Source organism: Ovis canadensis, chromosome 3 (assembly GCF_042477335.2).
Source record: "Ovis canadensis isolate MfBH-ARS-UI-01 breed Bighorn chromosome 3, ARS-UI_OviCan_v2, whole genome shotgun sequence".
Taxonomy (NCBI): Eukaryota; Metazoa; Chordata; class Mammalia; order Artiodactyla; family Bovidae; genus Ovis; species Ovis canadensis.
This window is the reverse complement of record NC_091247.1, coordinates 61,980,558-62,008,233: the sequence shown is the minus strand read 5'-3', so window position 1 is coordinate 62,008,233 and position 27,676 is coordinate 61,980,558. Positions and strand designations below refer to the sequence as shown.

Below are 27,676 nucleotides of genomic sequence, written 5' to 3'. Positions count from 1 at the left end.
CACCTCTTTCAGAGCTCGCCCTGAGCAGCTCCCAAGGTTCTGTCCCTTCTGTCCGCCTGGAAGTTGCCTCCTCTCTGCCCGAAACTGGTCCTATCACCTCCTCCTCCCTGATGCCCAGCTTTCATTCTTGCCCAGCTGGGTCACCCCACGCTGCCGTGACCCCAGGAGAGCTTTCCAAAGTGAAACGGCATCATTTCGTTTGTTTAAATTCTTCAGTGGACCAAGGAGCCCGTAGAATAAAGTCCATGTGTGAGCCTGGGAGCGAGCCTGGTTCCTGCCTGCCTCTCAGGCCACATTTCTGATCTTGCAGGAATTTAGTGCCAGAGCCCCGGTTTCTGCTTCTCTGGTGAAAACGACACTCTTTCTCTCCATCACTCAGTGAATTCCTGTTTGCTCCCCATGGCCAGCCCCTCTGTCACCCTTGTCACCCTCCTTGTGAAGGAGCTCTGAGCACCCACCCTTTTGCTCCAGGAACACTTAATCTGCTTCCTCCAGGCTGGTGGTGTAATTATTGTTTATTTTTTTACCATCACCCCTGGCCCAGGCCTGGCTCTGTCTGCACTAACAGTGTATCGACAGTGTCTTCAGTCTTTTTCCCTTTCCCTGGACTCCAAATCCTTGTGGGAAAGTCTTGGGTGGAGGGGTGGAGGCACTGAGGGCCTGGAGAGCCAGGGGATGTGAGATGGGGATCCTGACCAGACCATCAGAGGGCCCAGAACCCTCCCTGCCATCCCCCCAGGAAAGGGAAGACCGGGGCTCAGCTTGGTGGTGCTGGCCCATCTGAGACTCTCCCTGCAGGCTGGCATGCCTGGAGACCACGTGGGCATCAGTGGTCTCTTGGACTCTGAGATTTGAAACAAGTCCTTTGTGACCAACTCAGGATGTTTGTGAAAATCATCTGCATCCCATAGGCCTCCACATGGAAAATAGTCTTGATGTTTGCAAAGTTATGACACAACCATCTGCTTTTTAATCAGGTCTCAGAAGGACTAGAACTTGCAGGCACCCTTTGGTGCTTTAAAGAGGTAGTTTAGCTACAAGAGAAATGGGATCAGAGGGTGGTATCTACCCTTCCTTCCTCATGGCCTTCTGCTCCGTCAGTGGCCACCACCTACGGCCACGGGCAGGCCAGCCGTGCAGACGCTCAGGCAGAATTCTGTGGCTGTGGGAGGCTTGCGGTGGGTGACGTGGGTGGTGGGACCATCAGGGTCGTGGGGTCAGGAGGACCTGGGTTCACACCCATCTCAGTCCCCTTCCCCTATGGGTGTCATCGGGCAGCTCATGTAACATCTCCACCCACAGCATCACTGAGGGGCTTGGGGTGCCATGCTGTCCCGCCTCCTGGCAGGGGTGGGTGTGCACCCTCTAGCCCAGGGAAGATGGTCTCTGCCCCCACCTGCTTTGGTGTTCCCGCAGACCTGCACGGGGGTGACGCAGTAGGATACGCCCCATGTTCTCACGTGCTCTCTGCCCTGACTTCACCTCCTACAAGGACAGAGGCAGCAGCTGCACCGGAAGGTGCGTCTTCAGAATCCTCAGGGAAGACATTGCCTTTGCCTAGTGGACTCCTGAAAGAGTTTTATTTTTAGGAATTGATTCTGTCAATTTTCTTCACTCATGGCTTCTGGGTTTTAAGTCATGGTCAGCCCTTTTTCATGCCTGGGTGTTGGAAACCACTCCTATTCTCTGTTGGCACTCAGCCCCCATGGTTCACTGTGGGTAAGAGTCTGACATGGGGCCTTCCCTGGGCTCTCACTTACTGTTGAGGACCACCCCCCGTCCTTGCCCCGGCTCCTTTTCTCATCCCATCAGCCTTCAGTAATTACAGTAGAACCACCTGACACCAAACCATTGCGTGCAGAGGAGGCCTCCTTATCGCGAGGTAGGACGGGATGACCTACGACAGGCCTACATTGTTTTCAAATCACCCCACTAATACAATGACAGTGAAGTTATTGAAGAGGCCACAGACATGTCGCAGGAGGCCCTAAGATCAGACCTGAATTACTTAGTGTAACCTAAAGCACTCTCAAAATCTATCCCCGCTTATTATTTTGTATTTAATCATACATTTTTAATTACTTAAAAAAATATCTATTTGGCTGTGTTGGGTCTTAGTCGTGGCACTCAGGATCTTTAGTTGTGGCATGTGGGATCTAGTTTCCTTACCAGGGATTGAACCCGAGCCCTCTGCACTGGGAGGGCCACTGGACCACCAGGGAAGTCTCTGTCCCCAGTAATTTTTAACCCTCATTTCTGCCCCTGTCTCCCTCAAGCGCCCTGGTGTGACTGAGTATTTTAGAAAAAAAGCCCAAGTTAGGCTGGGTCAAAAAAGAAAAAAGAAAGACAAGATAGGATGATTAATTTGTTAATCCATTTTTCGGAGGTGAGTCCCTGGTGCTCGTAACTTGGCAACACTTCATTTAACAGGGAAGTTGTGCCCCTCTGTTGGGCGTCCCAGCTGGCTCAGTGATAAGGAATCCGCCTGCAATTCAGGAGACACAAGCAGACCAGGGTTTGATCCCTGGGTCTGGAAGATCCCCTGGAGGAAGGCATGGCAACCCACTCCAGTATTCTTGCCTGGAGAACCCCATGGACAGAGGAGCCTGGTGGGCTGCAGTCCACGGGGTCGCAAGGAGTCAGACGTGACTGAAACGACTGAGTACACGCTTCATATACCATACTCACTACGTTGAATTGAGCCTGGAGGGGCCCCCCAGCTTCAGAGCATCTGAACCACAGTTGTCTGAGGATTTGCTGGGACTGAATGGATGCTCGAGCCCTCCCTCCTTTCCTGCCTCCTAGCACTGGCTGTTAAACCTCCCATATCTTCATATCTGACTAAGTCTGCCTCCTGAGGGAGCAGGTCTGTGATGTGGACAGAAAGGAGATGGTTTCGGAGTGAGGCTGAGGACTTAGGGTGACGAGTGGCCTTAGTTGGGGTTTGGGTCTTTACAGCAGTGAACTTAAAATGAGGTCATTATGGTGGTCCCTGATCCAGTGTGCCTGGTGTCCTCATAAAAAGGGGACATTTGGAGACAGGCATGCATGCGGGAAGAACAACCCAGGTGACCATGAAGATGGCCCTCCATCCATAAGCTGAGGAGGGGGCGTGGGCAGAGCCTTCCCACAGTCCCTGGGGGAACCAGCTCTGGTGACGCTTGATCTCTGAGCTTTGATCCCTCAGACCATGGGGTACACTTTTCTAAGTCCCTTGGGTTATGGTCTTGGTCACAGTGGCTGAAGCAGATGAAACAGTCACAGTAGCTCCAGGCTCTTCCAGGAGATGTCCCTCCTTCTAAGTTAGGCCCCACCACTTGCTCCCATCAAGCCCCCAGCTTCCTCCAGGGCCCTAATCACGTGCTGTAATCAAGGACCTGAGTGAAGGTCTGTCCAGGGGCCCACATCCTACTTCAGACTGGACCCCAAGTGCCAGCAGGATAGAGACCACAGGGCACTGTGGCAGCATGCCCGGGGGTTGTCCCTGGTGTTTAGAAGAGCCTTGATAAAGCAAAAAAGATTAGCATGAATGCTCTGAGCTGAAGACTCTGCTTTTACTAGTTGTGTATTTTTTTTCTTAAAATTTTTTTTAAAATTATGAAATATGATAATACACATTTATAGGAGACTTAGAAAATACAGAACAAAGTTACATAGAATTACACTATATATTACGATTGTTTAAGTAGATAGGGCTTCCCTGGTAGCTCAGTTGGTAAAAATCTCCCTGCAATGCAGGCGACCTGGGTTTGATCTCTGGGTTGGGAAGATCCCCTGGAGAAGGGAAAGACGACCTACTCCAGTATTCTGGCCTGAAGAATTCCATGGACTATGTAGTCCATGGGGTTGCAAAGAGTCAGACATGACTAAGCAAATTTCACTCAAGTAGATAAGTTTTTAGCTGGGGTTTCAATATCAGAAATATCACTCTCAGAAATTAATACAATGAATGTACAGAGAAGTAGAAGAATGTAGTAGAAAAGCATTATGAACCAATGAGACCTAATTAAGATTTATACAGTTTTCACACAAGAGTAGGATACAAATTCCAGTTCCCATAGACTATAAACTAGAAGACACTGAAACACATTCAGAGACCTAAGACTAGGTGCAGAAATTTCATGGTCTAAAAGTATTGAAATCATATAGAGTCTGTTCCCTTATTACTGTGGAATTATGTTAGAGATCAATATCAAAAGGTATTTGAAATTAATCCACATATTTTCAAGTGAAGTGTGACATTTATAAGAGAGATATTTGACTAATTACATATTTTTGATAAATCAATGGCTCTAGCTCTTTAAAATCTTTAGCATTTCATAGACAAATGTCAGATCCTCTGCCTCCTGTCTGGTTTGCAGACAAGGGCCTCCCCCGACCCCACCACCACCACTGGCCTCTGCATTGTCCACTCAGAGTAGCACCTGCCCATGCCTGCTCCCCCTTGTCCACGGCGTATCTACTTTGGGGTAGGATTCAATGACCAGGTCATTGGGCCTGGCTGGGAGGCCCATGCTTCATCCCAGATCCTGCATGTGTCCTTCTGTAGGATAATCCCCTCGATCTGGATAGCCTCCCCTGGGGGAAGCTGGGACCATGTCGCATCCCCCATCTTTCCCACCATGTCCGTCTCCATTCCCTCTGTCTGGATTTGTGCATCAGCAGCAGGCTGTGAATAGTGAGTAAAGGCAGCACCTACATGGGTATTATATCCTTGGTGCCCTGGCACAGGCCCCACTCACCCAAGGGCTTGTGTATCAGGCAAATAGGAGAGAACATTTGCTTGGCTCAGTACCACCCTGTGAAATAGGATCAGAATCCTGAACCCTGTGCCAGACCAGGCTTTCCTTGCAGTGAGCCTCCGTGGGCCCACCTGGACACTGTCAGGAGGGAGGAAGGACCCTGGGGGCAGCATGTCAGGGGGCCGCCTGTGTCCATCCCCCCGAGTTGTTTCCTGGACCCGTGGATGCCCATGGCGGTGGAGAGGCCAGGGATGCCACGGAAGGAACGTCTGGAGCAGTTGTCCAGGCACCTGGAGGCATGACCCTGTGTCCTGGGGATGCGGAGAAACTGCCTCCCAGGCTGAGTGGAGACAGACGTCAGGTCACCAGCTGGACAGAGGGATTCTGTCCTGGCTTCTGAGGCCAGATGAATTCTCCAGGCTCTGGTCTTGTCTGTGAATATGACAGACTGTCATATCTGAGGACTAGCACCAGATAGACTTCTAAAATTAATTTTTATTGTAGTATATGTGTGTATGTGTGTGTCCTCAGTTGTGTCCGACTCTTTGCAACCTCATGGACTGTCACGCACTAGGCGCCTCTGTCAGCGGAGTATAGTTGCTTTAAAATGTTGTGCTAGTTTCTGTCATACAGCAAAGAGAATCAGCTCTGCACGTATGCATATATCCCCTCTTGTTTGGGTTTCTTTCCCATTTAGGTCACTACAGAACATTGACTTCCTTGTGCTCTACAGTAGGTTCTCATTAGTTGTCTATTTTAGACACAGTATCAATAGCGTATATATGTCAATCCCAATCTCCCAATTCATCCCGTTCCCACCTTTCCCCCTTGGTGTCCATGTGTTTATTCTCTCTATCTGTGTCTCTATTTCCCTTTTGCATGTAAGTTCATCTATACCATTTTTCTAGATTCCACATGTATTCATTAATATATGATATTTGTTTTTCTCTGACTTTACTCTGAATGACAGTCACTAGGTCCAATCATGTCTCTACAAATGGCACTATTTCATCCCTTTTTGTGACTGAGTAATATTCCTCTGTATATTCCTCTCCGCCTCTTCTTTGTCTATCCCTCTGTTGATGGACATTTAGGCTGCTTCCACGTCCTGGCTATTGTAAATAGTGCTGCAATGAACATGGCTTTTGAATTACGATTTTCATGCATCCTTTTGAATTATGGTTTTCTCTGGGTATATGCCCAGGAGTGGGATTGCTGGGTCATATGATATTTCTATTTTTAGGTTTTTTTTTTTAAGATATATCCATACTGTTTTCCATAGTGGCTGTATCAATTTACATTCCCACCAACAGTGTAGGAGGATTCCATTTTCTCTATACCCTCTCCAACATTTATTGTTTGTAAGTTTTTTCTGATGATGGCCATTCTGACTGGTGTGAGGTGATACCTCATTGTAGTTTTTATTTGCATTTCTCTAATAATTCCGTCTAGTCAAGGCTATGGTTTTTCCTGTGGTCATGTATGGATGTGAGAGTTGGACTCTGAAGAAGGCTGAGTGCCGAAGAATTGATGCTTTTGAAGTATGGTGTTAGAGAAGACTCTTGAGAGTCCCTTGGACTGCAAGAAGATCCAACCAGTCCATTCTGAAGGAGATCAGCCCTGGGTGTTCTTTGGAAGGAATGATGCTAAAGCTGAAAGTCCAGTACTTTGGCCACCTCATGCAAAGAGTTGACTCATTGGAAAAGACTCTGATGCTGGGAGGGATTGGGGGCAGGAGGAGAAGGGGACGACAGAGGATGAGATGGCTGGATGGCATCACTGACTCGATGGACGTGAGTCTGAGTGAACTCCGGGAGTTGGTGATGGACAGGGAGGCCTGGCGTGCTGCGATTCATGGGGTTGCAAAGAGTTGGACACAATTGAGCAACTGAACTGAACTGAACTGAATAATTAGTGATACTGAGCATCTTTTCATGTGCCTCTTGGCCATCTGCATGTCTTTGTAGAAATGTCTGTTTGGGTCTTCTGACCATTTTTTGAGTTTTTTTTTTTTATATTGAGCTGCATGAGCTGTTGGTGTATTTCGTCAGTTGCTTTGTTTGCAAATAGTTTCTCCCATTCTGAGGGCTGTCTTTTCATTTTGTTTATGGTTTCTTTTGCTGTGCAAAAGCATTTAAGTTTAATTAGGTCCCATTTGCTTATTTCTGTTTTTATTTTCATTATCCTAAGCAGGGGGTTGGGGAAAGATCTTGTTGTGATTTATATCAAAGTGTGTCCTGCCTATATTTTCCTTTAAGAGTTTTGCGGTGTCCTTACAGATAGACTTGTAAAAATCAAGGCATAATTAACAGACAGTAAGAAGCACAGAGCTTCAGCGTACAAATTGATGGATTCTCCCTCCTGCACACGTCCTGTGACCTCCCCCAGGTCAACATGCAGAGCACCTCCACCACCTGCCCTCCTTTCCGTCCAAACCCTTACCACCTGTTCCGACTTCTGTTCCCACGAGTGAGTGTCTCCCTGCAGGAACCTCCCCTTGGTTGCATCACACATTATCCTCGGTCCCTGGTTGCCCCCTGGGCTCACCTTCCCCTCTGCCACCTCTTTCTCTTTCCTACAGACTCTTCCTCATCCTCCATTCCACACTGGATGCCCCTACATTGGGAAGATATCCTCTCCCCCTACCTAAGTGTTCTCCTACCTTATGGGTATGTCCTTGCATCTTTATTTTAGCTTCCAAGAAGGGTGAGTGCTACAAACAGTATAAACCACAGAGGCAGATGACCTCTGCTTCTGAATTTTTGAAATTGGAGAAAACAAAGCAGTGAAGTAATCTCGGGGCAGGAATTTTTATAATCCAAGGAGGATAATGCAAGTATTAGGCAGTGTTTGTTTGCACCAAAGACACACAGAACTTTGCAGGGTGTTGAACAAATACCCAGTGGGGTTTGAGCCAAGTAGAGCAACAACAGGTGGAGAAGAAACTGTTTTGTGTGGTGATAAGTACTTGGAGGTAGTAATATTACATTGGTCTCATAAAGCAAGAAGCACTTCTATTTACCGAACCCAAAGAGGATGTAGAGCCAGTTGCATAATTCTTGCCTCTGGGACGGGAAGAACACTGTTTTTCTTGCACTTTTCCGGCCATTGTGGTTCAGCTGGCTTGTCTAAACCCAAGGGTCCAGGAGCCCCAGTGTAGCTGCCATGGCCTGCAGAACGTGGGAATGTGTTTTGTGGACACATGTGCAGGGTCACGTCCTCGCAGCAGAGGGAGAGGATTCAAGTGGGCTTGCCTGTCTCTTTCTTCACGCTTTTATGTGTTCGTGTTAGAACCCGTACACAGGGGTGGGCCTGGACTGACTTGCCTAAGAGCTGGTACACAAAGGCTCCCTAGGCGGGGCTGGGGCCTTGTGTCTGGATGGGTCTGGCCGACTTTCCTCCCCTGAACAGGAGACTCTGTTGAGGTGTGGGACCCTCCCTGTTCACAGAAGCTTCTAAGGGCCAACTCCATGTTCCAGGCCGGGGGAACCAGTGTCATCCTGTGGAGTGGTCTGCAGGGGAGGAGAGGGGAGGGTGAGCCAGGGGGGGCAAGAGAGAAAACCCTGCTGTACCCTCCAGAGTCCGCAGGTGAGAGCAGGTCCCTGGAGTGCCCTCTAGCAGATCCGAGGAGACCTGGGGCCAGGAAGCCCTATTCCTGGTTTGCACAAGCTCAGGACTTTTCTTCTTTGTTCGGTAAATAGAAGTGTTGATTCCTCCAGGTGCATCCTGGGTCCTCTAACTGTAGGGATTTGCTCAGATCTCCTTTTTCTCCTAGCCTTTAGATCCAAGAACTCTATCTGCTTCATTCCTTCCTTAAACTCGACTTTGCCCAAATTAACTCCTTGACCTCCTGGGTTCCCCAATCCAGAAGGTCTCCAAACCTCTCCCTTTGGGCTCACGCAGGTTTCCCTGGTGGCTCACATGGTGAGCTCACAATGCAGGAGATGCACGTTTGACCCCTGGATCAGGAAGACCCCTTGGAGAAGGAAATGGCAACCCATTCCAGTATTCTTGCCTGGGAAATTCCATGGACAGAGGAGCCTGGAGGGCTACAGTCCACGGGGTCTCAAAGAGTTGGTCATGACTGAGCGACTGACTCTAACTAACTGGCTACACAGAGGCTCCATCACTGCTGGTCGATTATATCACTGACCACCGGTGCCTGAACTCAGTTTGCAGCCATCCCTCCCCTCCCCAGAGGTCCAGGGCCGCGCTCAAAGTTCTCACTCCTGATCACCCTCGTGTGGACTTTCCAAAAGTCAACACATTAATATAACAAAAGGCTCCTTTGCTGCTAGGAAACCCCCAGGGTTTTAGGAGATCTATGCTAGGAACGAGATAAAGATCAAATATATGTATTTCTTATTATAAACCGCAACATCACAGTAGCTATGATCGTGGACCCCATTTTCCAGATGAGGAAGCTGAGGCAAGAGAGTGAGGCAGTGAGCACAGGCAAATGACTGGCAGGGTCAGCTCAGCCCTGATCTGTGGCTCCCGGGCTTGTCCAGTGCATCAGGTAACTACTCCACCACACCTCCCAACCCGGTCATGAAGACAAGCACAGGATGCCTTTCAGTTAAGGGTTATATTACCGACAGAATCAGGGTCTGTTCATCTGACTGCCAATCTGCTGACACCAGGTTGTGGTGAAGGAAAGTGTAGGGTTTACTGTAGCAGAACATCAAGCAAGGAGAATAGGCAGCTCATCCTCAATGCCCTGGGCCCGGTCTGCTCCCACCCCTCCACCCACAGAGCACATGCTGAAATGTCGGTCCACCTGTCACCTTCTTTCTCAGAGGCTCGGCGGTTCTCAAGGCTCTTGGATTATGAAGAGCATCTTGGGCACTGTGGTCAAGACCCATCTTCCTCTCACCTCATCTGTGGGCCCTGAGCTCAGGTTCTTCCCTCTGTCCTGGAACAGGCGTGGCACCCCCTCCACCACGAGTCTCTCCCCATGTCCCCTCCCTTGGCTTGTCCTCTTTTCCTGGTCAAGGCCATCGCTGCAGCTTCTGGGGAGGCTAAACCCTCAGACCCAACCACAGTTGGTGAGCTCTGTGCTCTGAGAACCATGGCCACCTGCCTCTCACATGTGAGGGTCCTCACTGTCCTGACCTTGGTTTCACTTCCCACCCAGCAGCCTCTGGGAGGGGTCTTCCTCACCGCTGTGTCATTGGCATTCACGAAGCTGCTGTCCAGTCGTGAACCAATGAAGCGTGGATGGAACTCTTTCTCAGATGAAATGTCTTCTTAAAATCACCCTTTCTGGTTGTTGACAAGACCAGGCGTCCAGCCAGAGGGCATGCTACGGCCTCCTCATCTTGGCTTGTTGCTTAAATACTCAACCCTGGGACGGGTGTTATTTCTACCTCTCTGTTCCTGTGAGCTCTCCCTAGTGAGCCGTTGAGAGCTGGTCCAATTACAGACATTGTGTTTTTACCTGCAAGTCTGCATTCTGTTAGGACCTTGGTTAGAATGTGCTCCAAGCATGGGGTTTCCCTGGGGTTGTTGGAAGGGTGGATATAGAGGTGATTTGCAGGTATTTTAAAAACCTGCAGCCCATCTAAGGACTTCTCAGGTGGCTCAGTGGTAAAGAACTTGCCTACCAATGCAGGAGACCTAAGAGACATGGGTTTGATTCCTGGGTGGGGAAGATCTCCCAGAGGAAGGCGTGGCAACCCACTCTAGTATTCTTGCCTAGAGAATCCCATGGACAGAGGAGCCTGGTGGAGTACAGTCCATGGGCACAAAGAGTCTGATGTGACTGAAGTGACGTAGCACATGTGCATGCCCAGGTCATCTAATCTCCCAGAACAGATTTTTAGACCCTCTGATTCACTAAGACTGAAGTCCATGGGCTTGGTTCCTAGTTGTCGAGGAATAGGAACGAGTGTAACTTAACAAACAAACCACAATGCAGTTGATGGGTTGGACTGTATCTAACTCTGGAACAAATCATTTTTTTTTAAAAATCACTTTCTTCCCATATATAAATAATTATTTTCTGTATTAATCATGTGTAGAAACAAATAATAAAACATCAGTAAGAAAACATAGTCAAACTTTTATTCCACTCTGTATATAGACTCATTCCAGTTAAAAAGAAATCACAAGTCTATTTTACTAAAACGAAAGTGTCCAGAAAAAGTTCAATTCAGACAGTGACTAAATCATAGCACTGATGTAATGTTTCATTTTCTTGATTCATTCTTGAGTTTTAAAGCAAATAACTGACTATTAGAAAAGTAAATTTCAATTTTAAAGTTATTCAAAATCAGTAAACTATTTTCTGTGTGAACAAAACTTTGAACTCACTAAACGAAAATTTTATATATCACAATTCACATCCATTTAAATTTTACCATTTTAAAATCAGAATACAAGCAAAAATTCCAAGGAGTCATGCAATTGACAGAGGTGAGCAAATAGGTTCTGCATCTCTGTCTTTAAACCAACTGTGTATCATTGTTCATTCTGAATCCACCACTGTTTAGATACAGAAACACTTCGGTATTGAAGGTTCCCTGATTGTACCTGAAGTAAACCTGAAGAGATCTGAACTGTTACAAACTCATCCAGCTTGGGGCTGGGGGGTCCTCTGGAGTTATCAATAATCTCCACAAAGGGGAGTAAGATGTGGAACCAAACGGCATAAAATTTATAATCTAAAATCTCAATCTGTGGGGGATAGAGACAACTTTTTAATGTAATAAAAAGCCGCTACTTTGAAGTTTATGTACCCATGATTAAAACTCAGTTGCTGCTGTTGTTGGGTTGTGTCTGACTCTGCGACCCCATGGACTGCAGCACGCCAGGTTCGCGTGTCCTTCTTTATCTCCTGGAGTTTGCTCAAACTCAAGTCCATAGAATTGGAGATGCCATCTAACCATCTTATCTTCTCGTAGTTCTTTTTCTAGTTGCTTTAGGTGTAAGTTTAGATTGTTTATTTTGCATTTTTCTCTTTTCTTGAGGTAAACTTGTATTGCTATAAGCGTCCCTCTTAGAACTACATTTGCTGCGTCCCATAGGTTTTGGGTTGTTGTATTTTTGTTGTCATCTGTTTCCAGGTATTTTTTACTTTCTTTTCTGACTCTTCAGTGCTGCTGCTGCTGCTAAGTCACTTCAGTCGTGTGCGACTCTGTGTGACCCCATAGACAGCAGCCCACCAGGCTCCCCCGTCCCTGGGATTCTCCAGGCAAGAACACTGGAGTGGGTTGCCATTTCCTTCTCCAATGCATGAAAGTGAAAAGTGAAAGAGAAGTTGCTCAGTCGTGTCTGACTCTTCAAGACCCCCATGGACTGCAGCCCACTAGGCTCTTCTGTCCATAGCATTTTCCAGGCAAGAATACTGGAGTGGGGTGCCATTGCCTTCTCTGAAAGTTGGGGCTTTTAGTTCCAACTTCTCTGGAAGCTGGAAACTGGTGACCTGCCATGTACCTATTTTCCTGTGGTCATTCACCCTCATGCCATCCACTGGCCCTCAAGTACTTTCTGCACACACATTCCAGGCCAGGTGCTGCCTTAAGTGCTGGAGTGAATGTTGACTAAGATGTGGGACCAGACACAAAAGACTTTACGATTTAGTGTGGGTACAGACAAGTGAATTGCTGAGTGTGGACAGAGCAGCAGAGCTAATGCGGGAGCGAGAAGGGCCCAGCTGCTGACGGGGTCCCTGGAGGGCCCGGCTCTTGGAGTGAGACTCTGGTGCCTCCAAATCCGACCACCGTGTCTGGGCTGACACTTGATGCCACTCCCCTGTCTCCTAGGTCCCTCTTCCATTAAAATTCACTGCCTGAGCTTTATGTTTCCTAGGCAACTCAGCACCAGGACTCTTCAGGTCAGGCATTAGTATCTGGTCCCTCCCCTTTGCCCCTTCCCCTTTGTCCCAGGGAAGGACATCAGAACGTGAACCCTCAGGACTGCGCACTGGCCCCATCCTCCAAGTGTCCCTTCCCGCAGTGACCAGGTGGGACCTGGGACCAAGCACAGCTGGAGTTTCTGACGTCAGAGTTTTCATACTCTCAGTAGAGATGTAGCCAACTATTTGCATACGGACACTGAAGATATAATTATGTCACAGACTAGAGAACTAGGATGCACTTTCCAGAATAATGGAAAATTTAAAAGTCCTTGCAGTATTCAAGTCTTGTATTTGACTTAGTTATAAATCCATCTAGTTTCTTACTTTGGAAAGAATGGTTGAGATGAGCACAGAGTTGGTAGACAGCCTGCTTTCCGAGGCTCTTGGGTCAGGATGAAGGATGAGGCTGTATCCTGATAGCTGCCTCTTTATTGCTATTTGACTCAGAGCTCCGTGCAAAAGTTGATTGAGGTGCCTTCCATCTTTTGCCTGTAGATTTCATCAAATCTCTCATTCTGAGCCACTGTGAAGTGGTTTTTCCAATCCCCCACGATTCCTAGAAGGGGAAAGCCCAGATGAGCATCACTGCTTGGGAGTCCTGCTGACCCAAGTGAAGAAGGGATGCGTGCCTGCATAATGCCTCATCCTCGTCCCCGGCGGTACCCCTCTTCTTGCTGCTCTTGGCTGAGATGCGCCCCAGAGCACCTGATCAGAGGTCAGAGCCCCTAAATCAGAGGACGATCGACCCAAAGGAGCTGCAACTGGGCCCCACCTGAGGTCTGTTCACATGAAGGGCGACCACAGAGAAGTGAGAAAGCATGCGTTTCTAACACTCGGCCACTTGGGAGAATCTCCAAATGTCCACTGAGTAAAAGACTCCAGATACAAGACAGTCTGCTGCCTGATTTGTTCAAGGGAGCCTAGGATCAGGCACAATGGGTGTGGGGATAGGGACAAGCACAGGGAGCGTCTCCGGGGGCAGAGGGCCTGGAGAGGGGCAGGAGAAGCGACTTTGTGGGGAGGAAGATGTTTAAGGCTTGATTAGGGTGCTGGTTGCGTGTGTGCGCTCATCTATCAAGTCTTATTAATTGTATGCTGCAGTTCACTGGAGGTAAGTTCCAGCCCAAAGGAAAAAGATTTGGGGGGAAAATGTGAATGAGGTACTCTTTTTCACCGAACAGTAACTATGAAAATAACTTCAAAAGAGGGAAATACTCTTTGCCCCACCAGTGCCTCTTCTGGAAAATTATGCAAGAGAAGGAAGAGTATCAGGATGTGAGAACATAGGCACAGAGCAGTTCGCTGGAGTGTGATTCACAAAGACAAGGACTGAAAACAGCCAGAGCTGAGAGTCTGACTCCTGGGGAAGAGTTGATGAGTTATGATGCATCTGGACACGAGCCCCCAAAGAGAGCTTCTTGGTCGCACTGTGCCCTGCCCTTGTGGCGCATTTGAGACTCTAGTGAGGAATGTGTGTGGGGGACTTGCCTGAATTTTGTGGGGTTGGCTCTCACCATGGTGCCTGTATTTCTGCAGAGCTGAGGGGAGGGGCTGTGGAGAGCCGGGCAGCTCACCAGATCCTTACCTGAGACTACCCAGGGAGAGAAGCGGATTTGCTTGGCTTGTTTCAGTAATAGAGAAGCTGTTGTAGACTGGAAAATGCAGCAAAAGAAATCCAGTTGGGTGAAGAAAGAAGAGAAGAAGTTGCAGAGCAATGGCCCCCACAGCTGAGACTGTGTCGATAAAACTGCTACAGAGGGGCTTTGGGGAGCAGGGTTTTGGTAAAGAGAACTTTTAAAATGTGAATTTATGTTTTTATAATCACATATATTACTTTTAAAATTAAACAGTGATAAAGGGTTTTATTTTTTCCCTTTGAAAATATTGTGGCATTGCAGTTGTTCAATTGCTAAGTCATGTTCAACTCTTATGACCCCATGGACTGTAGCCCGCCAGGATCCTCTGTCCATGGGGATACTCCAGGCAAGAATGCTGGAGTGGGTTGCCATTCCCTTCTCCAGGGGATCTTTCTGACCCAGGGATTGAACCCAGGTCTCCTGCATTGGCAGGTGGGTTCTTTACCGCTGAGCCTCCTGGGAAGCCCCCATAAAAAACATGAGCTGGGCCAATTAGGATCCCTCTCTTAGGAATTGGAATGAAGAAGTATGACAGAAGGAGGTAGGTCTGAGCAGTAGTTGCCATTGAAAGTCATGCTGTTCAGCCATGATGAGACTGGCTGATGAGCAGAGACTGCGAAGCAGGAAGAAGGAGCAACGGGCAGTAAGGCAGGAAGCTGGTTGGTGGAGAAAAGCCCTCATCTTGTGTGTGTAGACCCTCAGAGCAAAGACCCAGACCTTGCTACTGCCAGGGTCCCAGGTCTCAGGCCAGGCGTCCCCAGGATGTCTGGACCGGCCCCCAAAAGAGCAGTGAGCTCTCCTCTCTGAAAGCCTCCAGCAGCAGGCATGATGCACGATGCACTGTCCTGGGACTGGTAAAGCCCAGCGCCCTCCTATCAGCAGGGCAGGCGCCATGCTACTGGGCAGATAGAATACTTGGTTTATGCCCATCTCTGTGCAGTCTGTGCAGCCCACCCACCTTTCCTCATGAAGGGGGAGATGGACTGGTCCAGGATGGTCTTGGGAGCCGTGGAACGGTTGGTCATGGGGTTTGCCTTCATCTTCTCAAATGTCGTCTCCTGGACAATGGTGTCCAGCACGGCTCCATCCAAGTTCTTCTCCATGAACTTCATCACCTTCTGAATTTCCTGCTTTGGGTCCTGTGGGGAGGGTAACATGGCAATGGAAGGGCGCATCATGTCAGAAGGTCACACTTGTTCCCTTGCAAGACATGCAGCCTGGAAGCAGCCCAGGGTCTCTCAGAGCTGGGTCTGACGTGATCTCTACCCACGTGGCCTCTACTCACCCTCTTGATGTCCTCATAGAAGAGAAAGAGCATCCGGACATTGTTTCTCAGCTCCCACCAGCCTCTCACATGCTCGAACCAGGACCCCCACGCGACTGTAAGACACAGAGAACACAGCAGAGCCCGTGCAGGGCCCTGCAAAGCCTTCCAATCCTCAGGGATGTGATTGACCTCAAGTGCATTGGAGAGAGAGGGAAACAGATTACCAGCCAGATACATCCGTGAGTTGTGACCTGTTTGACGTGGCAGGTGAGGCGGAATGGGGCAGCCTCAGGGGAGTTTATCTCAACCTGCCTACCAACGCGGCTTCACATATATTATCTGTCATCACAATGCCCTTATGACGGGACAGGGATGCTTTTGGAAAGGGGAGACCCTGCCAGTCAGGTGGCCAGGAATAAAAGCTTCCGGATCTGGTGGGGTTGTCTGCTGTGGCCATGGGAGGACTCAGTGTCCTGGGGGGTCATGTGGTGTGTGGGGACCTGGCTGAGCCTCATGGCCGTGGTGGTGGAGAGATGGGAGGGGGCCCCCTACCTTTTCCACTGATGAAGGTTTCAAAGTACTGGTCCCAGGTGCCCGGGTCGGGAAGTGTCCGGTTCATCCTCTGGAAGTGGTAGTAGGAAACCAGACAGTCCTTGGCATTTCGAGCAACATAGAGGAACTTGAAGGAAAGAGTGTAGAGAGGGGGTGAAGTGGCATAGAGGGTGGTTTTCACAGGGTCACCACCGCTGAGCTGTCCCAGGGGTCCTGTGCCTGCTGCTCACCTGGCCTGTGCCGCTCACACTCCCCAGGGTCCCCGCCTTCCTTCCTGGCTCCTCCCCACAAGGCAGCTGATTCCTCGTGGCCCCCTTGATCTCCTAGAACAATCTTTATCCAGAAACCAAACCTCCTGACAGACAGAAGCTGTGATGGCCCCCGAATGCCTTCATCCTGTTCTCCCTGGAGGTCAGCTTCATGGTAACAGGGTGGATATGTTCTAGGCCTCACGGGCTCTATTGTTCCTTCGCTCAGTACCTCTGCTGTCTCCACCAAGCATCCCGTGGGTTTCATCTCAACCATGACCCTGGATCCTCAGCCGGGGAGGTGGAGAAGCACACATGACGGAGGATGTTTGGGGTTGGAGCATTCGCCCCCTCTGTCCTGAGATGTTGGTACCTTGCAGTTGCTTTCCCAGAAGGATGGAGGCAGCAGCTGGGCGGGGAGGTGGGTCCTCAGCACCCGGGGCTGGGGCATCGCTCTGGCCTTCTCCACACCTTTAAAGAAGTCGAGAGGAGGACCTTGTCCCACAAGCATCACAGGGGGACTTCTGTCCAGGGCTCTATCCAGAGTGTCGGTCACCCGCCTACCTTTCTGCTCTTGGGGGCTTTTGTGGGGGGACCATGACCTTTACCTGTGGGTGGCGCACACACTCTGCAGCTGCAGGAGCTCAGTTTGGGGATGAGGAGCCGAGTTCCAGGGGAGAGGGGTACCAGAGCACAGGCCCCCATCCCCACTGACCTGCCCAGTGTGCTGGCTGTTTCCTTCCTCTCTGAGAACCATGACCCTGATGGCCTATGGGTCCTGACTCCTACTCGCTCCCTGGAGACACCAACCCAGCACATTCCTCTGTGTGATCAATGCGTTATGGGTGGGGGGAAAGTATGTCCCTGAGATCAAGAAGGCACGACCTTCTCCCTAGAAGCAGCTGCTCCTGTGTGGGAATCAGACCCTGATGCAAATACCTCCGCATCCTTAAACCGACCAGATGATACTGTGATGAGGACACATGTCCTGGCACCTGTGTCCAAACCCCCAGGAGGAGCTGGCAGCTGACCTTGGGCTCTGGGAGATGACCTATTGGTCAATGCAGGGTCACTAGTCGTAACCAGAGCCCTGGCCGGGGGTGGGGCAGCGGGGAGGAGCATTCACCGGAGGGCTGGGGCAGACGGGCCCACTCGAGGAATGGGTGGCGGTGTTGGATGGCCGCCCGCTGACACTTGTCCACATCCCCGCTCTGCTCAATCAAGTCCACAATTTCCTGGATCCACGTGGTCCCTGTGGCCAGATGGAGAGATGAGAGGCAGGAACTGATCAGACAACTGCCTCCTGCACCCTGGTAGACTGACGGGTGTTCAGGTCAACCTCTCCCCCACCCAAGGGCCCACAGCCCTGCAGGTGGGCCCCCAAAGCTGTAAGCCCATAAACCCAGGGGCTCAAGCTCCCCCAGGAGCCTGTCCTTGGGGCAGGAGAGCAGGGCCCTCTGACCCGCACAGGCATCCCTCCAGAGACTGTGATCCCAAGGGAGCCTGGTGACCCAGCCCACAGCTACCTGACTTAGGGTAGGTACAGATGAGGAGGTCGTCCGACTGGGCCTCGAAGCCCTGGATCTGGTGCCAGTTGTCCACAGTGGTGGCCGGCAGGGGGATCCCCGCCACCTCCCCTAGTGAGGGCTGTGTCCCCGCCGTGGTCAGGGCCATGGGGTCTGGGGATGAGACGGCAGTCCCTGTGGGCAGAGAATAGAGGAGGTTTTTGAAAAATTGTGGTTCAGTATTCATAACATGACACTTATACCGTTTTATCCACTTGTAGGTGCAAGCTCATTGTTGTGCAACCATCACCACCATCTCCAGAATGTCTTATCTTCCCAAAGTGAACCCACTCATTGAACACTAATTCCTCATCCCCTCCCCTGTCCCCGGCCTCCACTATTCTATGCTCTGTCTCTGTGGATCTGACTCCTCCAGGGACCTCACACAAGGGGAATCAGACAGTGCTTGTCCATTGAGGACCTGCCATAATGTCCTCAAGATCCATCCATGTTGTAGCAGGTGTCAGAATTTCCTTCCTTTCTGAGAGTGAATTCACCCTCAGAAAGCACTGCATTTCATTTATTTATTTATTTTTGGCTGAGTACCAATTTATTATGTAAAACATGAACATTGTTCATGTACAAGCTCAACAGATGAAGATATGAGGGTAGAAAGGATCTTGTTTACAACAGCAGAAAAGAAAAATCCAAATATAAATATACATATAAATATAGTATGTATACAAACACAGGTATAGAGTTTCACAAAGAGTCTATAAGATATAAATTTTTTTATGTGGACCTTTTTAAAGATGTCTATTGAATTTGTTACAATATTGCTGTTGTTTCATATTTTGTCTTTTTCTTTTGGCTGAGAGGCATGCGAAATCTTAGTTCTCTGACCAGAGATTGAACTCGAACCCACATCAAAGGTGAAGTCTTCATCACTGGACTATCAGGGAAGTCACTATAAATCTTTATTCATAAAAATAAATGAAAATTTTCATTCCCGTGAGGTGCAGAGGAAAAAAAAAGAAAAGACGTAAATAAGTGGAAAAACAATTGTATAGAAAATCTCAATATCAGAGATTTAACACATTCCCAGTAAAAATAACAACAGAACTGTTTGTAAAAAAACAAGCTGATGAGGACTGAATTTTATTCATTGATTCATGCATGGACCCTTCCAACTTTTAACTGTTGAGAATGAAGCTGCTATGAACATGGGTGTACAAATATTTCTTCAATATCCTGCTTTCAGTTCTTTTGGGTGAATACTCAAAAGTGGGATTGCTGGACCTTTTATGAGCTCACTCTTCTGAGGATTTGCCATCCCGTTGCTCACAGTGGCTGCACTTTTACATCCCCACTGGTGGTATATGAGGTTTCTGGTTTCTTTTCATCTTTACCAACACTTGTTATTTATTCTCTGTTTTTTTTTTATTATTTTTTAATTTAATAGTAGCCATCTTAAAGAGTGTGAGGTGACATCTCATTGTGCTTTTGAGTTTCATTTCCCCCCAAATGTGCTCATTGGTCATTTGTGTGTTTCCTCTGGAGAATGTCTATTTAAATTCTTTGTCCGACTTAGAATCAGGTTGTTTGTTTTTGCTGTTCTGTTGAAAGAGTGTTAAATGCATGAAATGAGAAAGACTGGAGGAGCTGCCACTATTTCCTAGGATAGCTGGCTACGGTGATTCCAGAGGTGCTGTCTGCTGCCACTAGGGACACTGGCAATAGTCAGAATCTTACAGTCACTGGATACTTGGATTCACATGTGCTCGGCTGAATACCCTATACTTGTTAACTCATTCTGACTCTTGAATAAAGTGAAAGGGTCCTTCCAGGATAGTTAGGGAATTTGGAATGGAAATGTATACTGCTGCTGCTGCTGCTGCTAAGTCGCTTCAGTTGTGTCCGACTCTGTGCGACCCCATAGACGGCAGCCCACCAGGCTCCCCCATCCCTGGGTTTCTCCAGGCAAGAACACTGGAGTGGGTTGCCATTTCCTTCTCCAACACATGAAAGTGAAAAGTGAAAGTGAAGTCGCTCAGTCGTACCATGTAGCCTACCAGGCAGGCTCCTCCACCCATGGGATTTTCCAGGCGAGAGTACTGGAGCGGGTTGCTGTTGCCTTCTCCGGAAATGTACACACTGCCATATTTAGAATGGATGACCAACAAGGGCATACTGTATAGCACCTGGAACTCTGCTCAATGTTATGTGGCAGCCTGGATGGGAGGGGAGTCTGGGGAGAATAGATACATGTGTATGTGTGACTAAGTCCCTTTGCTGTTCACCTGAAACTATCACATTTTTAATCCACTATACCCCAGTACAAAATAAAAAGTTTAAAAGAAATGAAAGGCAGGAGAAGCTGCCTTCTCTTCCTGCCATCTTCTTCCTGAAGATGAGCCTATAAACAGTTACCGGAAATTGAGTTGGGGGCTGGTGCAGCCCCTCCAGGGAGCTGGTGGGAGGCTAGTGCTCACCACATCTAGGCGTGTCATTAAGGGGTTCCTGACCTCAGAGCAAGTCCAGCCATTCAGAATGGAGACTGAGGGCAGCTGTGTTTGCAAAGGGTCAGAGAAGGTAGAGTTTGGACAAAAGTCCTGAGATTATGGTGGGTTTCAGGAGGGTGGAGGGAAGAGAACAAAGCTTCTAATGGGGCCTTTCACTGTAGGTCTTCTACAAACTTTTCTCTTTTAATTTGTAAATGAATCAAGGATTTATTAGGAAGGAATGTTAACACCCTCACACAAGTGAGGCTGCTCAGAGCCCCTTGAACAACAATACTTGCTCAGGAATGCAGCCAAAGGCTGCCTGGTAATTCCACATTCCTTCATTAAGAATTACCTCTTATATGAAAAAAAAAAAAAGTATGTATACATATGCTTAACAGAATCACTTTGCTGTGCAGCAGAAATTAACACATTGTAAATCAGTTACACTTCAGTTATAAAAAAGAACTGCTAGGATATCCCTAGTGGGCCAGTGGTTAAGAATCCACCTGCCAATGCATGGGACTCAAGTTCAATCCCTGGTCCAGGAAGACTCGACATACTACGAGGCAACTAAGCTCACTTGCAGCTACTGAAGCCCATGTGCTCTAGAGCCTGTGCTTTGCAACAAAAGAAGCCACTACCGTGATAAGCCTGCACACAGCACCTAAAGAGGAGCCCCTGCTCGCCATAGCTAGAGAAAGCCTGTGCACAGCAATGAAGACTACTGTGACCAAAAATAAATTAAAAAAAAGAATTACTCTTTTCATTATGAATGGAAACATATATGTTACATAAAATTTAAAATTTAAAATAGAAAAAAAACCTATTGCATGAGTTGTTATTATTTTGATATATTTCTTTTTAAAATATATATTGTGTTAGGTAGAATAATAGCCTCAAAGGTATCCAAGTCTTAATTTCTGCTCCTTCCACTGTCTGGTGAAGGGACTTTGCCGATGGAATTAGGGTTAAGGATATGAAGGCCATAGGCTCGTCCTGGATTATCTGGGGCAGAGGGGCTAACATGACCCCTAAGGACAGGTAGAAGAGAGCCGGAGGCATGGAAAAGCCAGTTGAGGAATGCAGTAGCTCAAGAGGCCAGAGGGACGCCCAGGCCACCACTGACTAAAGTGGGAGGGGACAGAAGCCCAGGGATGCTCCCAGGGAGCTGAGAAGGACCCCCAGCTGATACTGCAGGGACGCAGACCTTGGCCCACGGTCAGAGGGGCTGAATTCTGCTGACAGAAAGCATGAGTCCCGAGCCAGTGCCCTGAGATGCCTGCTTGGAGCTCTCACTCCCAAAATCATCAGATGAATAGTGTGCGTCCTCTCAAGTGGCCGAGTTTGTGGTGCTCTGTCCCTGTGGCAAAGGCATGCACTCACTGGTCACCTTTATAGACAGGTGCCGTCCCTACCAGGTTCATATGCTGAAGCCCTAATCGCGAGGGCTTCAGTGTGTGACTGCATTTGCAAACAAGACTTTAAGGGGGTGACTGAGTTAAGGTGAGGCCAGGGTGGCCTTATCCAACCTGGGTGTGTTCTTGTTAGAGCTGGAGATTAAAGCCAGGGTGGCTGCTGCACAGAGTGATGGCTGGGTGAGGAACAGCCTGCGCACCCAGGAGAGAGACCTCGGGAGAGACCAGGCCGGCCACACCCAGGCCCTCCACCTCCAGAGCTGTGACAAAACACCTTTTTGTTGTAACCTGCTTAGTCTGTGGTGTATGGTTATAACAGCTGAAGGGGACTATGACAAAGGTCTTTGCTGAAGCTTAGAAACCAATTCTTTAGTTTGAAATCATAAATGGAGGGAAAGAGTAAGTGGTTCTTCCTGACTTTTCTATATGACTGTTCTGCTGAATAGCTAATAGCAGATAAAAGAAGTTTCTCTTCATAGAATCATTCTGGCCAATAGATGAATAATAAATCATAGAATTGTAATGTTGCCTTGCAGCCCAAAGTGGTGAAAGAAGCTAGGCATTTAACATTCGTGGCTTCTGACATCCCGGAAAGAAAGACAAGCAGACACGGCACCCCTGGTGACGGACATGCATCCTACGATGTGGTTCTGCCCCAAACATGAACCTGATTAAGCCTCAAAATCCAGCACCAAAAATCTCTCTCTTTTTTAGGTTTGTGAAAATTCTTTCTGGCTTGAGCTAATCAGTCCTGTCTACATAGCCACACCTACATTACTAACAGTAAAGATTAGAAAAGTAAACCAATGAGTTAAGTAAAGGATTTCTTTTATAGATGCAGAGAAGGCCTTTGACAAAATTCAACATCCATTTATGATAAAAACTCTCCAGAAAGCAGGAATAGAAGGAACATATCTCAACATAATAAAAGCTATCTATGACAAACCCACAGCAAACATTATCCTCAATGGTGAAAAATTGAAAGCATTTCCCCTAAAGTCAGGAACAAGACAAGGGTGTCCACTTTCACTGCTACTATTCAACATAGTTCTGGAAGTTTTGGCCACAGCAATCAGAGCAGAAAAAGAAATAAAAGGAATCCAAATTGGAAAAGAAGAAGTAAAACTCTCACTGTTTGCAGATGACATGATCCTCTACATGGAAAACCCTAAAGACTCCACCAGAAAATTACTAGAGCTCATCAATGAATATAGTAAAGTTGCAGGATATAAAATCAACACACAGAAATCCCTTGCATTCCTATACACGAATAATGAGAAAGTAGAAAAAGAAATTAAGGAAACAATTCCATTCACCATTGCAACGAAAAGAATAAAATACTTAGGAATATATCTACCTAAAGAAACTAAAGACCTATATATAGAAAACTATAAAACACTGATGAAAGAAATCAAAGAGGACACTAATAGATGGAGAAATATACCATGTTCATGGATTGGAAGAATCAATATAGTGAAAATGAGTATACTACCCAAAGCAATTTACAAATTCAATGCAATCCCTATCAAGCTACCAGCCACATTTTTCACAGAACTAGAACAAATAATTTCAAGCTTTGTATGGAAATACAAAAAACCTCGAATAGCCAAAGCAATCTTGAGAAAGAAGAATGGAACTGGAGGAATCAACTTGCCTGACTTCAGGCTCTACTACAAAGCCACAGTCATCAAGACAGTATGGTACTGGCACAAAGACAGACATATAGATCAATGGAACAAAATAGAAAGCCCAGAGATAAATCCACACACATATGGACACCTTATCTTTGACAAAGGAGGCAAGAATATACAATGGAGTAAAGACAATCTCTTTAACAAGTGGTGCTGGGAAAACTGGTCAACCACTTGTAAAAGAATGAAACTAGATCACTTTCTAACACCGCACACAAAAATAAACTCAAAATGGATTAAAGATCTAAATGTAAGATCAGAAACTATAAAACTCCTAGAGGAGAACATAGGCAAAACACTCTCAGACATAAATCACAGCAGGATCCTCTATGATCCACCTCCCAGAATGCTGGAAATAAAAGCAAAAATAAACAAATGGGATCTAATTAAAATTAAAAGCTTCTGCACAACAAAGGAAAATATAAGCAAGGTGAAAAGACAGCCATCTGAATGGGAGAAAATAATAGCAAATGAAGCAACTGACAAACAACTAATCTCGAAAATATACAAGCAACTTATGCAGCTCAACTCCAGAAAAATAAACGACCCAATCAAAAAATGGGCCAAGGAACTAAATAGACATTTCTCCAAAGAAGACATACGGATGGCTAACAAACACATGAAAAGATGCTCAACATCACTCATTATTAGAGAAATGCAAATCAAAACCACAATGAGGTACCACTTCACACCAGTCAGAATGGCTGCGATCCAAAAATCTGCAAGCAATAAATGCTGGAGAGGGTGTGGAGAAAAGGGAACCCTCCTACACTGTTGGTGGGAATGCAAACTAGTACAGCCACTATGGAGAACAGTGTGGAGATTCCTTAAAAAATTGCAAATAGAACTACCTTATGACCCAGCAATCCCACTTCTGGGCATACACACCGAGGAAACCAGAATTGAAAGAGACACATGTACCCCAATGTTCATCGCAGCACTGTTTATAATAGCCAGGACATGGAAACAACCTAGATGTCCATCAGCAGATGAATGGATAAGAAAGCTGTGGTACATATACACAATGGAGTATTACTCAGCCGATAAAAAGAATTCATTTGAATCAGTTCTGATGAGATGGATGAAACTGGAGCCGATTATACAGAGTGAAGTAAGCCAGAAAGAAAAACACCAATACAGTATACTAACACATATATATGGAATTTAGGAAGATGGCAATGACGACCCTGTATGCAAGACAGGGAAAGAGACACAGATGTGTATAACGGACTTTTGGACTCAGAGGGAGAGGGAGAGGGTGGGATGATTTGGGAGAATGACATTCTAACATGTATACTATCATGTGAATTGAATCGCCAAAAGAAAGCATGTGTCTATCCCAAGATGTCTTGAATTGAAGAAGGAGATGCATAATTTTAGGACCAGAATGTGTGGAGATAATTAGAAGACATGTCTTGTTCTTTTTATGTTGCTAAGTAAAATGATGTGAAAATCAATATTCGGTTACCCTTTTGAGGAAACTCTTCAAATCCCAGTCTGTCAGATACTGTTTGGCATTTTGTAGCTTTTTATCCTTTATAATAAACTAAGAATGAATACTGAAAAAAAAAAAAAAAGGATTTCTTTTAAGCCATATCCTTACCTTCAAGTCTCAGCTGAAAATCAGACCCCAGAGGCTGGACCAAAGGTCAGTGAGCTCAGAGGGCACTTTCCAAGGATGTGGCCAGCTGCCCGGATGGCAACTGCCAAGGCTCAAATTACCTGAGTCAGGGGTCCTAGGGCCTGTAGGAAGTGGGGACCTTGTGGGGGGTTCGTGTCCCCCATGTGGTAACCCGGAACTTTTTGCTGTCGGGGGCACAAGCAGCTGCCCCAGAATTTTTTAGTCAAAGTTACTTAAGAAATAGGGGATATAAGAAAGAGACTGAATCACTCTGTTTGCCTTAGAGATAAATCTCCCGGGTGAAGGGCCCTCCACTTCCCCGTATAAGAGGAAAAAGCACCCTTACTTCCAGAGACCTGGATTCAGGGCCAAGAAGGCTGGGTAAATAAACCTACTTCCTTCTTCCTGATGGTGATACTTTCTCATTAATTTACCCATGCCCCAAACTCTTTCTCTGTCAGTTATTCACAAATTTGTTTATTATTCACAAATTTATATCTTTGTCTAAAGGTGTAAAAGCTGCCTATTTGTCACTTCTTCGGGTCTCATATTTCTATGGGATCCTGTGTGTAAAAATTAAATTAGTTTTTTCTCCTGTTAACCTATCTTATGGGCTTCCCTGCTGGCTTAGATGGTAAAGAATCTGTCTGCAGTGTGGGAGACCTGGATTCCATCCCTGGTTTGGGAAGATCCCCTGGAGGAGGGCATGGCAACCCACTCCAGTATTCTTGCCTGGAGAATCTCCATGGATAGAGGAGCCCGGCGGGCTACAGTCCATGGGGTTACAAAGAGTTGGATATGACTAAACGACTAAGTTCACAGCACACAACATGTCTTATGTCAAGTGAGTGATGAGACTGGCTCCTGTTCTTCAGTTGGAATTATTTTACCTTAATCCTGGATGGGATGGGGGCCATTTGCCATGATTTTTCTGCTCCCTTTTAGTTAATTGACAGGATTCTTATTACCTTAACTGAGAACTCTGCAATTCCATAATTGGGCTTTTCAGATTGAAGTATAATTGACATGCAACGTTATATTAGTTTCATCGTAATTGTATTTTGATTTTGGGTCAATGCTCCAGGATAGCAGTGGCTCCGTGATGGAGCGGAGGAAAGCACAACCTTTCCAGTAAGCAGAACTGTTGCCCAGGATGTATGGCTCCTCATTCTACGCCATAACCTACATGTTCACAACATTGTACAACGTGGGTGCACCTTGAGGGCACTGTGTGAAGTCAGGTAAGACACACAAAGACAAATGCTGTATGGAATCACTTCATGTGGAATCTTCATGTCGAACTCACAACAGAGTCAAAGTGTAAAACGGTGGTGCCAGGAGGAATAGGGAGATGCTGGTCAAAAGATACAAACTCCCAGTTAAAAGAGGAATGTGTGTACCAAGTCGTGCCACTTGTGTTCGACTCTCTGCAACCCCAGGACTGTAGCCTGCCAGGCTCCTCTGGCCATGAGATTTCCTAGGCAAGAATACTGGAGTGGTTTGCCATGCCCTCCTCCAGGGGCTCTTCCCAACCCAGGGATCAAAGCTGCGGCTCTTATATCTCCTGTACTGACAGGCCGGTTCTTTATCACTAGTACTACCTGGGAAGCCCATAAATTGTGGGATTTAATGCAGAGCATGGTGGCTAGAGTTAACAATACTTGTCGTATACTTGAAAGTATATAATAAACATTCTCACTGCAAAGAAGTAATTGTAAATATGTGACACTCTGGTGGGAGTCATTTTGTGATGTGCACTTGTGTCAAATGGACACAGTCTATACCTTAAAGTTACGCCATGTAACATACTAATTATATTTGAACACATCTAGACAATAAGTTTTAAAAAACGTCTTTCATTAGTCAAGATCATCTAAATGTGTTCTTGCCTTTTAAGGGCTAACAATCCCACCCCCATCCAAATTAATACCATTTTGTTTTCAATGTTTTAATCCATTTCATCTGAAGGACTAACTGAAGGAAGATTCATAAGTCCATCCTCTCTGTGTTTTTATTACTCACAGTTGGTGTCTCCAGGTGAGCAGACTGGGGACTGGGTCCTGGTTTGGCAGAGGGAGACTTGAGTGCCCCGCAGGCCGTCTGAGCTCAGCTGAGGAAGGGCAGCAGGAGGTCTGGTGACCTTGGGCTGCCCCTCAAGGCATGTAGCCCCACGCTCAGTGCTGCTACTGCCTGGGCCTGACACAGCTTCCTTGTCCAGGGACTGGCCTCCTCTCCTCAGGGCTCTGACTCAGTGTTTACTCTCGATAGCACTGACACACCTGGTACAGAGCCGGGCTTCTGTCCTCCGGGGACCAGTGGCCACTAGGTGCCTTGTCTCCAGGGTGGGGGAATGGGACTGAGAGCACAGTCTTGTGTACATCAGGCCACAGCAAGAGGATGAGCCATCTCTCCATTTCTTGGGAGACTTAAGGGGCCACTGGGGATGACTGTTAGCTTGAATACCTGCTCCTGGAATCTCTATAAAGTTTTAGAAAGATGCCAAGTGCTGGGGAGGTGGCAGGGGAAGCTGGAGATTCTGTACAAAGATGAGGGGCCCTTAGAAACCAAGGAGAGAGAACAAAAAGAGGTACTGAGATTCTGTAGTAGACTGGGGGCTGCCATCACCATCAGTC

The 27,676-nt window shown here is 47.2% G+C and overlaps 1 protein-coding gene across 1 annotated transcript; it reads right to left on the bottom strand.

Moving 5' to 3' along the window:
• Positions 1-10,786: 10,786 nt before the first annotated feature.
• On the bottom strand, positions 10,787-25,082 carry LOC138438121 (sulfotransferase 1C2-like). The gene is made up of 8 exons (XM_069586333.1): positions 25,026-25,082; positions 17,834-18,007; positions 17,434-17,559; positions 16,681-16,778; positions 16,060-16,186; positions 15,526-15,620; positions 15,199-15,379; positions 10,787-13,159 (listed from the first exon to the last, which is right to left on the bottom strand). Exons 2-8 carry the CDS (start codon positions 17,979-17,981, stop codon positions 13,047-13,049), a joined length of 888 nt encoding a protein of 295 aa, XP_069442434.1. The 5' UTR covers positions 17,982-18,007; positions 25,026-25,082; the 3' UTR covers positions 10,787-13,046.
• Positions 25,083-27,676: the final 2,594 nt, after the last annotated feature.

What these genes read in the sequence shown, in the direction of transcription:
- LOC138438121 (XM_069586333.1), bottom strand. Translation starts at nt 17,981, where the DNA reads ATGGCCCTGACCACGGCGGGGACACAGCCCTCACTAGGGGAGGTGGCG. An exon ending in AACCTTCATCAGTGGAAAAG is followed by an intron (nt 15,621 to 16,059) that starts GTAGGGGGCCCC and finishes TGTGTCTTACAG; the next exon opens with TCGCGTGGGGGTCCTGGTTC. An exon ending in CTCCCCCTTCATGAGGAAAG is followed by an intron (nt 13,160 to 15,198) that starts GTGGGTGGGCTG and finishes TTCCCCTTCTAG; the next exon opens with GAATCGTGGGGGATTGGAAA.